At 35.6% G+C, this 12,692-nt stretch overlaps 1 protein-coding gene across 1 annotated transcript in view; it reads right to left on the reverse strand.

Moving 5' to 3' along the window:
- Nucleotides 1–12,692, reverse strand: part of LOC145679620 (synaptic vesicle glycoprotein 2C-like) — a 29,492-nt gene that overhangs the window by 13,112 nt on the left and 3,688 nt on the right. The window contains exons 2-5 of the mRNA XM_081750196.1: nucleotides 10,406–10,490; nucleotides 6,281–6,442; nucleotides 4,255–4,417; nucleotides 1,310–1,431 (exon numbers count right to left, since the gene is read on the reverse strand). Coding sequence (XP_081606322.1) covers nucleotides 1,310–1,431; nucleotides 4,255–4,417; nucleotides 6,281–6,442; nucleotides 10,406–10,490 — 532 coding nt within the window. The remainder of the gene's footprint in view (nucleotides 1–1,309; nucleotides 1,432–4,254; nucleotides 4,418–6,280; nucleotides 6,443–10,405; nucleotides 10,491–12,692) is intronic.

Below are 12,692 nucleotides of genomic sequence, written 5' to 3' on the forward strand. Positions count from 1 at the left end.
GAATTTCGTTGTAACTATATTAAAAGAATATAGGCACTTAATCATCTTCAAGATAGGCTTGTTGAGAACACAGACACTTGTTACACCCTCCTGCCATTGCTGGAAACAATGCTTAAGGTGCATCAGCACCCGAAAGTCAGTACATATTTTAGCTCATTGCCTTAACTACTGCGCAATGAAACGTTACATATTATTAATATTGTACTATAAGATAGAGTAATGTTTCAGCTACATCACAAGACCCTGATTCATTTGGTTGTGTCTCCTGATATCGGAAAATGTAACAAATAAAAGAATATTTAATTCGTTTTACAATGAGCACACAAGATGGCACTTGCTGTAAGATCTTATTAAAAGTGCTCAGTTATACGAAATGTTTATTTGTATGTGTAAAGTATTTTAAAATAACGACCTTATTACGAAATAGATATATTGTTTGACCGTTTTTCGTGTTATGTTTCATATTTTATTTACGTATTAATTTACATTTAAGGAAATAGATTTTGAGACGAAATTTGCGCAAAGCGCAATAATGCGGGAATGTCAAATTTGTACGTTTACTGTAGTAGTCACAATAAGAAAATTCCTGCACTCTATAGCGTTGCAGTTCGAGAAGAGGAATCGCGGTGAGGGTCGAAAAATAATTTCTCCAGTAAGTATCTAAGCAGAATTCCATGATTACTGCCTTTATTATCTAGAATCAGTAAACACTCGACACTATCTGGCAATGCCGTACTATTCAAGCAGTGTTTAGTATAGCACAGATAACACCTAGTGATTCACATTAAAGCCTTGTTTTGATATATTCCGAAGAACGGTGGCAAAAGGGCTCACAGAAACGAACATCCCGGATTTAGCAACAGTGGATTTCTGGCTTTTTCCCTGGATCAAAAAGGGCAGTTTTGTCACCGTAGAAGCCATCCAAACCAACGCGACGGCTGAAGTTCGGAACATTCCAAAACAGAACTTTCAGCTTTGTTTCCAGCAATGGCAATAGCGGTGAAACAAGTATGTGTTTTCTCAAGAAGCCTATTTTGAAAGTGTGGTGATAAATAGTTACATTCGGGACTTTTTACTGCCCTTCGTAGATATCCTTTCTATCTGCATGTAGAGAGATCTGTAGTGTTTGGTTGAAATCACATCCTTCGTTAGGCACAGTTATCTAGTTCATTTCCTATTTCCCATTTGTATGATCATTACAGTAATGTCAAAATCAGAATCTTCCATACACTTTGATTCTCCAATAACATTACAGTTATTTCAGAATTTGTTCTTTCTGTTACATAGTCTTTATATAAATTATAAATACCTGGTAAAGCTATAATTCCTGCAGTCCAAAACATCTGCAGCCAACATAGAACTGTACTTTTGAGCCTTGCAGGTTGAAATTCTCCCAAATATGGAAATACAATACTTGTGGCTCCTGACACACTGAAAAATAAGATTAAACGTAATTAATAATGGGGATTCTATGGATATTTCTTTAACACTAGTTTTTAAGGCATGATTTTAGAAATAAACGCATTGATTGTCAGACGAAGTTAAATTAGTATAATGTTCAAACATTGATTGATATGTATCAATTTTCTTATCAGTGATGAGTATGTAACTTTATGTAACTTTAAAATTGTCATTAATTCATCAATAAAGGTTTTAATGACTTACGGTACATAATACCAGAAAATATCAGAGGGTAAACTGAATCTGCAGCAAACAGGAACAAAGTTGTGTATTCTTGCCAAATCCTATAGGCAATTTTGTTCTCGGCCGAAGCACCCAATATTATGATTCAACTTTCCGATGTGCCCAATTACAACGTTTTTAGACTTCTTTGCTGTGATTAAGTCCTCTCAGATTCTGTGGTCGCTTCCATGATATAAAGTCTGCGAAGCTACTTGCTTAATTGTATTTATGATTCACACCAACACTATAAACACTAAATCTCATTCAAATAGTAATAAAACAAGTAGCCCTGTGACGTGTACAACACGTGTGTTTGATTTCTTTGGCATGACATTGTCTTAATATTGAAATCAGAAGTGATACTAGATCTTTACCACTTCCGGTTTTAGTAGAGACAGAAAATTATTCTTGGGGTACTTAATTGACTGCAGAAAACCACTTTAGTGGTGCCCACCCCCCCTTATATCCATGACGCACCCCCCAAATTGTCTATCCATAGGTGTTCTTCCATGAAAAAAAAAATCTTTTCGATTAATTTTTACACCCCCTGAAACATTTTTATATAGATTTTAACCCCCCAAATATTTCAATGACGCAGTTTGCGTCATAGCCCTCCTTGTGGGCACCCCTGACTTCTCGCTATCAATTACCGTTTTTACTCTGCAGTGATCAACGTTGATATCGGAAGTAGATGATTTGTGTCACTTCCGGTTTTAGTTGAGAGATTACAGTGAAGATGGAATTTATTCTTAAAACTCTTAATTGACTGCAGAGAATCGTTTCTCGCCATCTATTATAATCAAACAGATCCAAGGAGGCGAAGGGTCATTTGCTCCTTCATCGGCACAGCCATCAGTGTTGCAAAAGCCCGGTGACAAAGAAAATAATGTCTTTCACAACCACCCCCAAGAATCTCCCAGACCCGTTCCCTGACTACTGTTTTTACTCTAAAGCGATTAGCGTTAAAATAGGAAATAGTTTATTTCTGATTTTGCAGCCACTTTCGGTTTGAATAGAGGCTTAAGAGATAAGTTGGTACTCATTCTTTGAACGCTGACATTGATAGCAAAAACCGCTTATCGCTGTCATTTATCCCTTTGGCTCTGTACATCTATGAAACCAACAGTTGTAGTGAATCCTGTAGGGAGATTGGCAAGATGTACTAAATGCGTTAGTATTGGTAATATGAAACTGATTAAAAGTACAAAGAATTGTATTGACTCTGCATGTTATATTCGTTGATATGACTTTTGCAAGAAGGTACGAAGTATTTGTTTATATTGTCCAAATTTTGTGTGTGTGTTTATATTGAAATATTGAGTGAAAATCATATTTGGTATTAAAGTACGTGTCCAGTGGTGTATTTTGTTAATGATTTATTTGCAGTATTGATATATAATTTATATATGAGAATGTTAATGTGTAGTTAGGCCTATTTAGTAAGCCTAACAGTATATGAAAAGTTTGTACAGTATAATAAATTCTATCAACTGCAGGACATATGAAATTTGAAGAGTAGTAAGAAATCCCTATTATTCCCGGATTTATTTATTTATTTAACAATCACCAGATACAGTACAGATCAGAAGCCATTTTATACTGGATACCTAACAACAATAACAATGGAAAGGATTTGGGTAAGTTTGGACCAGGGCCTGTTTAGTAGGTACCATCCCGACATTTACCTAGTAGGACTGAAGTATGACCTGGAAAACCCCAGTCAGGATGATCGGCAGCGGGAATCAAACCCACGACCTACCGAAGCCAACGCCCTACCACTTGAGCTACTTTGCTCGGTAATTTTTTTATCTAGAAAGCTAAAGATGGAGACGAAATTTATTCTTAGGACGCTTAATCAATTGTAGAAAACAGTTTCCCGCTATTTACAACAGTTCTAGCTCTATAATTATGAACGCTAAAACTGGAAATGGTTTATTTCTACCACTTCCGGTTTAAATATCACCTTCTCAAACAAACTCTGTTCTTAGCCTTTGAACCTCTACATAGGAGCTAAAATTGATGGTGATCTGTCAAGTATTTCTCGAGATTCATTGCCACTCGGATGGACGGATACATGGACAGACTGTAAATGTACACTTATGTCCAAAATTATTGTCGCATGTCTACAAATATGTTCTTCTACGAATATAATTTGATAACGAATTCGCCCGGAATTTCTTATAATGTTAATATGCTTATAATCGGCAAAGACATGTATGTGGCAAATTTCATGTCAAAAGAGCAGTAAATAAGAACAATAAAACGAAAACAAAACTTTCTTCTTCATTTAGCAACATTTTGTTTTACTCATTCTAATTTTCGTATTTATAATTCTTTTTCTATGAAATTTACCACAAATATACATTTCCCGATTGTACACATAGTATCAGTATTAAAATTGCCCTGCAACATCATTATCAAATTATATTCTTACAAGAAGACAGTTAGGCCTTTAGATATGCGACAATCATTTTGGACATGAGTGTACATAATTGAGCTTTTGTAAACCACATTCCTTAAAAGTTACTAAATGGTTAACTTTCTTATTAAATAGTGTTAATAATGACTTACGCAAACCCATTGAAAAATCTGAAGATGAGGAATAATCCAAAATACTGCGAAATGCTTGATGCGAAGCCACATACTGCATCCAACATTAGAGCTCCGAAAAGAAGCCACTTCCGTCCTTTTACGTCAGCCAAGGAACCCCAGAAATACGAGCCCATAACCATACCTGTATGGAGGAAAAGTAATAACATTAAGTTCAACGAAAATTCATTAATTTATTTTCTTTAACTAATAATATTTCATTCGCAGGAATTGAAAGATTAAGATTTAAAAACTAAAGGAAGATTGGATTTGTTTATCTTTTCTAATAATCTGGACTTTTAAGATTCGACTTAGCTTAATCACTTTAAATAATTTTGAATATTCATTTATTTATTTATTTATTTAATAATAATAATAATAATAATAATAATAATAATAATAATAATAATAATAATAATAATAATAATAATAATAATAATAATGAAGAAGTAGTGTAAGAAGTGTCACCAAGAAGATGGCATGAAGTGCTTTTAGACTATAAAACAGTAATGCATCCTTTATCTTTTAGTTGAATTAATACATGCGTTTTCATTTTTTTAAAAATGCTTTCTATGTCTTTTATGACAATCATAGATGATCAAAAAACAGCGTATATACCCTCTGAAAATTTTAGGACTATAGCATTGACAATGTACAACGTTGGAGAAGGTTCAGCGAGCTGTATACGAAATGAAACGGAATGTAGAATGAATTCGGATTGCGAGAAAGAAAAAGAAGAAGAAGAAGAAAGAAAAATGTCCGCGCGTGAAACACTTACATAGACGTAAGTAAGAGTAACAGCTGCTGTACTAACCGTAAAACTTTCAGACACTTACACAATTAAATTTTTCTCCCTCGCCACTTTTACAGCTTTAATAGAAAACTTTCTACGTTACGTCGTCTTGCACTGTCTTCATACAAATTGTTTCAGTGATCATCGAAGGAATGCAACACAAAACAGAGAAGTTACACTGCTGTTCCATAATCCCCTCTTTTCATCTATATATTTATACATATGAAAGTACATTGAAAATTCTGGATTTTGCTGGATGGATGGATGGCATAGACGATCATTCTCTTCATTTTACGTCTTAATCCTACGTACACCAAGGAATTACTCGTAACACTGCACACCAAGGGACGGTTTTAAAATGTCCACCACATAAATCAGAAAATATAATATGTTTCTCTATTTTGTACCTTCAGCTGTCTTAGTTTATAGTTAGTACATAATTGAGAATAATATTACATTTTCTGGGACAGAAAAAAATGATTTATGTGACACAGACTTTTTAATCCTTCCTACGCGTAACACTCTTGCTGTACGTAGGATTCCTCTTTTAATATCATTACTCTGAAAACAGCAAGTCTTTTCCGTTTAGGATACGACACTTTGCGTCAGCTGTACCCGTAGCGACGCCTAGTGTCAATCTTCAACTTTAACTGGATATAACCTCATGCACATGGTGGTAACCTCATGTACATGGTGGAGGGTATTTTATGTCCACCATTATAACTTTTTTTTTTAAATTTTGGGTTATTTTCTAGAAATAAGAAATATTGAATGCCCGAAACTAAAATTTATATTCTTTTCGACACAGAACCTAAGTTATGACATGTTACTAAAGAAACATCCATAAAAATTCTTATCCTAATAAAACTGTGCAGTTTTTAACCCACCTTGGTGTACGTTGGGTTAAGCAACATGTACTGTAATAGCACTTTATTTTAGTTCGGGGGGGAAGGGAAAAACAAACAGTGGTGCAGGAAGGATTACCCCGAAAGTATACCCCGACTAATCTTGCAAAATACATCTCTGTATTAGAAAAACACTGTCTTGTCTCGTCTCGTTGACAACCTTGAGTACTTCTGCCCCCCCCCCAATATTTTATTTTCGCCGGCGCTTATTACTAAGAACATATATATATCTCAGAAATTATTTAAAGAAAAATCACACTAAGAACCAAAGATCATTGCATTTATAGATGAGGAAGATTATATAACTCACCTAAAAGAGGTGCTGCGTTTAGCCATCCTTTATCTTCTGACGCCATCCGGAAGTCGCATTGTGCTGATGGCAATACAAATGATAGAATAGTGATTCCTATTGCACTGTTGAAGTACACAGCTCCGCATAGCAGAAGTAACAAATAGTGAAATTTTCCGTATTCTGAAATGAAATTATATTTTTAAAAAAATGAAATGTCAATCGTTTAAAACTTGTAATATAGTATAAAACTGAAAGATTTGAGAATAACCTCTTAAAATGTATCTTTCCTTACGAAGTAATATTTGTAGAATTTATGGCAAGAATGACAGAGTCATGATGGCGTGGACTGTAAGGCACCTACTTGGCAGTTGGGCAGCTATTGGTTCTACGTCCAGTGTATGGGGAGGAGTAATTTATTTTCACGTTCTACCATAGTTCCAATATGGTTCAAGGGTTAGTTAGGATCTGTAAAATGTGTATCTGAGGCCGGATGGGTAAAGGCCACGAGAGGATAATTGTGAACTGCTGAATACGAGGGTGTTTCCAAATGTTTCTGGTCTGACATTGAAACATTGTGCCAACGACAATAAGCTGTTCATAGTATACAGTGCCACCTATGGGAGAAGTAATGTATCAGTTTCAACTGTTTAGCTGCGTAAATTCCTTAGAAGCAGTCTAAGTTATTCGCTGTGCGTTGAACTTGTACTCTGCATGACAATGCTCCAGTTCACACAGCTATTATTGTTGTCAAGGCTACAGTCAAAGATTCGAGGAGATTCATCAACCACCCTACAGCTCAGGTTTAGCACTATAGCCTTGGCAATAATAACCGTGTAGGTTGGAGTATTGTTACGGAGGATGCGAGCTCAAAACACAGCGAATGATTCAAAAGACTGCCCCCAACGAACTGACGCAGCTGAACAATTGAAATTAATTCATTATTTCTTCCGTAGATGGCATCGTATGCCATTAATAGCTTACTACCAGTGGCGCGTAGCCTATTTCAATGTCAGGTTAGGAAACTTTTGCATGTACCCTCGTATATCACCACCTGTTGCGTGAAGGTTTGGAAAGTATGATCCCTTTCTTTTACTCAGTCCTTATTCCAAATAGGAGATATCCTTTACCTTCCAAGGCAGGGGTGGCAAACAATGGAAGATTATGATGAAATAAGGTAAAAAAATAAATAAATAAATAAAAGGAGTCGAAATAACTAGTTATAACATACAAACCGGTTAAAAGTAATAAACTATAAAAATTATAGTTTATACTACAAGAGGAATACGTTTTAAGTAATACCGCGCCCAGGGATTGAGAACGGATGATATAGGAGACTAGAACCACAGGGTAAGTTTAAAAGTGATATTGCTTTTCGGAGTGGGGTGGGGTGAGAAGCATTTCGAAAAGGATTTAGGGGAGACTATATTTGGAATTTTATATATGAATATATGAAACAGTAATTGATTTTTTTTTATTTTTAAAGTTTATCGTACCATTCAGGTAGTAGGCTATATGAAACTAACCTACAGCTGAACCTGATATCCGAACCATATAGGCGTGTATGCTAATCATACACCCACAAGTGAGTTCATATGAAATTGTGAGTTTCTATGAACATTCCCATTTACAATTTGTTCTAAATGATTTCCACGTTAGAAATACGCGGATGTACTGTGATTCAGTGGTAGGTCGCTTCCAACTCTCATGCCTTGGGATCGAACCGGGGTGAAAGAGATCACTAGTACGATTCCAGGCTATATGCGTCTGTAGTGGACTATATCCTGCCTGTGTGTTATCTTGGATTACTTTTTTCCCATTTCCATAATAATTTATTTTAATTGATTATCGGTCTCCAAACATGAAACGTAAAACTAAATATTTCGTTCTATTTCATGTTTACTATGAAACATAATGGTAGAACTATATAAAGTCCTCTCGGGGGCCGCAGTGACTCAGTGGTAGAGCGTTCACCTCTGGTGCATGGAGTCCCTGCTTCCGCCAAGTGAACTTGGTGGTGGACAAACACTGTGTGCGTGGGTTTCTTCGGGGTTCTCCCGTTTGCTCCCACTTTCTTCATTCCACCATTTCATTCATTTCTCATCATCGCCGTCTCCTTTAGCCTAACCGGCATAATCGTGGGACGTAAAACTCAAAAATTTCATTTTTTATATGAAGTCCTCGTTGTCAACCTTTTCTAGACTAGAGCTTACATTGAACGGTTTTAAATATCATGGGACCACACAAGCTAAATTATTAGAGTTTGAAGTATAAGCAACTTTAAAACTAAAAACATGAAAAAATTAAAAGATACTGAAATTTAAACTAATCATTCAACGAACGAGTTTCTTATTCATTAGTTTGGATATCCCGCCACAGATTCGATAGAGCTTGCTATATCGTGTTGGTTTATGCTAGATTCAATGGCGCTAAATTTAACCTGTAACTCTGAACTAAAGCTTGATATTTACTTGATTAATTTTAAGTGTGAAATCCCTTTTCTCACCGTATAATGTAGAAAAGAAGAGCTACTTACTTCTTGAGCAGTTTTTAGAACAGCCATTGTACACTGGTTGTCCATGATGGTACGCTTCGTTATAAGGTTAGAATACTATCAACAGCACAATTTCTTTCAAAGTGTATATGGGCAAAATTATGACTCATTGGTTGAACATCTCTGATACAGAGTACAATACTTGAGTAGGACATGAAACAATCTTAAATTCTTTCAGTTTACCGTCCCACGTTTCAGGGGCGTAAATAAGGGCCCCGCAGACCCCGCATTGCGGGGGGCCTCAAGCCATAAGGGGGCCCCAAATCGTGAAGTGGGACGTAGAGAAGGGGCCCCACTCCGTGCTGTCTGCAGGGAGGCCCCCAAGCCTTTAGTTACGCTACTGCCACATTTAGCCCTTTAGGCTAAGCAAGACTGATGATTAGTGCAAGTGAATGATAATGGAATCAACAGTGGAGTGAGAATATGGGAGGAAACGGGAGTAACCCGAGAAAACCCACGGACACCATGTTGTCCACTACAAACGTACTTGGCCCGGGGTCGAACCAGGGACCCTACGCACCAGCGGTAAGCGCTATACCACTAACGCATCGTACCCCGTTGAGTAGGACATGATAAATCAAAAGTTAACAAACACAAGTAAACAAGTTACAGTTTAGACAATGTCCCAGTCTGTATGGCTTCGTAAATATTGTTAAAATAAAGCATAATTTTACCTGTGGAGCTGATAGCAGTTTCAAAATCAGCACCGATTCCTTCTGAAAAAAAAAAAGAGAAAATATGCGGTTTAGTTATTTCTGTTCTACAAGAAGGTTCTTACAAGAACATAAATGAAAGTCACTACCTTTTATAATATACCCAATATTTAGTAGAATTTCAGTAAACTAATAAATATTCTCCATCATCACAATGGTTTTATTACTTTACTTTTCTGTTTGAGTCAAAACTTGAAACTTAAAATTCAAGCACTTGCATACTAACTGGAGCTCTGAAATTTCGTACTAATGTATAAATTTTGAAATGAATACACGCATAAGCTCTGAAATTTTGTACAAATGTGTAAGCTCTAAAATTTCGTACAGATGTGTAAGCTCTAAAATGTCGTACAGATGTATAAGCTCTAAAATGTCGTACAGATGTATAAGATCTAAAGTTTCGTACAGATGTATAAGCTCTAAAATGTCGTACAGATGTATAAGATCTAAAATTTCGTACAGATGTATAAGCTCTAAAATGTCGTACGGATGTATAAGCTCTAAAATGTCGTACAGATGTATAAGCTCTAAAATTTCGTATAGATGTATAAGCTCTAAAATTTCGTACAGATGTATAAGATCTGAAATTTCGTACAGATGTATAAGCCCAATAGCAAGATTATTTTCACAATTTTTGGTCTTGCTTACAGTTTTACTAGAAAATTATGTAATTTATTTCAAAAGTATTTAGATTCCGTATATACGTAGGCGACACCGGTTAATTAAGAAGTACTTGGATAGATTTCAGTGTGGTTCAGTTCTGGTCAGAATGAATAAAAGTTATACGAGTAAATACGTAGTAGCCACTTGTGGGGTGTCTGAGAATTGTTTCGGGACATCTTGATTGGCTAATCGTCTATTTCAGCATTCTTCACTGACCATTCCATTCTCGAATGAAGAATGGATTGTCATTACTCCTACAACTTCCATTTACTCTGGTCCTGGTTAGACCTTTATGTGGCGCCTGTAAGGGAAAAGCTTGGAACTATCATCTTTCACAACAGCTATTTTTACTAAGTAACTTTTCTGTTCTTTTGAAATAATTAAACTGTTATATAAGTATTTTAAATCAAGCGGGCTGGGGCCATTATATCAGGTACCATCCCGACATTTGCCTGGTGTGAATGAGGAAACCCCAGCAAAATCTTACTCAGGATGACTGGCCTGAAAAAGCTGTTACACTTTTTCGACCGAGTATTCCAACCGGGAATCGAACTCCAGATCGCTCGCACGAAAGGCGAGTGTGTTAGCGATTACGTCACGCGGGGCTACTCAATGATAAAGAAATGGTTTATTTCTTGTTTAAAATATAAAATTGGAATTACTAGACAGTGTGTTAATTGTAAACAAAGCTTTTTAAATTGTTCCATTTTTACCAGTGGGGCAAAATATATAATCTGACCATTAACATTAAAATTTGGTCCCCGTTCATTGTAGGGGAATGTCTGCTTTGCTTTGAACATACTCTCAAACGGGATGACAAATGGAAATAGCCCAAGAAAACCCACCGACACAACGTTGTTTACCACAAACTAACTTAGCCGGAGATGGAACCAAACTCTCAACGCACCAAAAGTAAACGCTCTACCACTGGGCCACCGTGTCCCCTTTATTCAGAGACAGACGAATAAGAGGAAATGCTTAAGTTGGAAGTGTGAAATTTGGTACACAATTTCTTAATTAAAAATGGCCACTTCGGTGTTAAGAGACCTCATCACTGCGAAATTAAAATACCGCTAAGTTTACAATAATTATGTGATATCTTCAAATAGATAAAAGATAATCGAAAAGTGGAACAAGACCTCCATAGACACTATTATTTTGCATGAGATACCATTATCATGACTCATTTATCTGCTTTCGATTTCCAGCCATTTAGAAAATCGGCATTTATTTTCGCGTTTCTAAATAACTGCAAACGAAAAGCTACTAGGTGACTCGTGATAACGGTACCTCATGCAAAATAACATCGTCTAGGGAGGTCTTGATCCACTTTTCGATTATTTTTGGTCTATTTGAAGATAACTCATAATTGCTGTAAAATTAGCAGTGTTTTAATTTCGCAGTGATAGGAACTCTTTAACAGCTTTTCTTGAAAATTCCGCTTCTGAAATTGGAAACTGGCAATTTCTACAATATTCAAATCCACGGTTTTATACCGGTATTTATTACACCTTATTCTCCTCGTGTTCCCATGAAAAGAACGAGCACCTCCGGGTTAGTTGTTTATAATTTCATAAAGAATGCTAAAATACATTACAATACGGTTCTAAACTTTTATATATGTTCGTTTTCAAGTTATCTGCTCTGTTGACAATAATAATTGACTCATACATTTTTTTTCTTCAATAATAACAATTAATAATGACATTGACAGTGTTCCTGACTTGTAAACTTGCTGAAATCTTGTATGTAGTTATCAAGAAAAATAAGAATACATGACGTACTCATTGAACTTTACATTATCTACGTAAAAAAAATGTTCAAGTAACAGGAATTGCACAACATTCTTTAAATACTTATGTCATGAAACATGGAAAGTATAAAGTAGCATAGTTTAGGCTTTTTTTTTTTTTTTTTTTTTTTTTTTTTTACTGTTTAATGTTCACAGCGTGATATCCACAGATTAGGTATTTTAGTTCAATTATGGTCGAACAGGTTTTATCTTGTTTTTATCCACTTTTTGTCTTTTTTTCATAAAGAATATAACAAAACTTTCAGTTCTCAAGTTTAGTTAGCAGAAGACAGTGGCTTCGATTACTGATACCAGGTTGCATATTTCTTTCTTTAAGTCATCTAATCCTAATCCTAACTATATATATAAAACTACATGAGCTGACAAATTATTGAGCACTTCCTGTAGGGCTACAATGATTAAATTTGGCACGATTGTAGCTTTCCGGAATTAACCTCACAGGAAAATTACCAAAAGCGAATATTTTTAATTTTTAGGGGGTCTAAAGAGGGGATGAAGAATTTCCCTATGTTATTTAAATGGGCCTTCTTTTGGACCTATAATCTCATGTTTTAGGTACTTAGAATTGGAATAAAAACTTGAAATTTGGTATGCTTGTACGTTTTCGTTAGCGTTACCTAAGTGAATCATCAGAAATAAAAATTTCCAACCGTAGAGTGGTTTTATAGGGAACTGAAAAATCTTCCCCAT

This window comes from Thermobia domestica, chromosome 2 (assembly GCF_964235325.1).
Source record: "Thermobia domestica chromosome 2, izTheDome1.hap1.1, whole genome shotgun sequence".
Lineage (NCBI taxonomy): Eukaryota > Metazoa > Arthropoda > Insecta > Zygentoma > Lepismatidae > Thermobia > Thermobia domestica.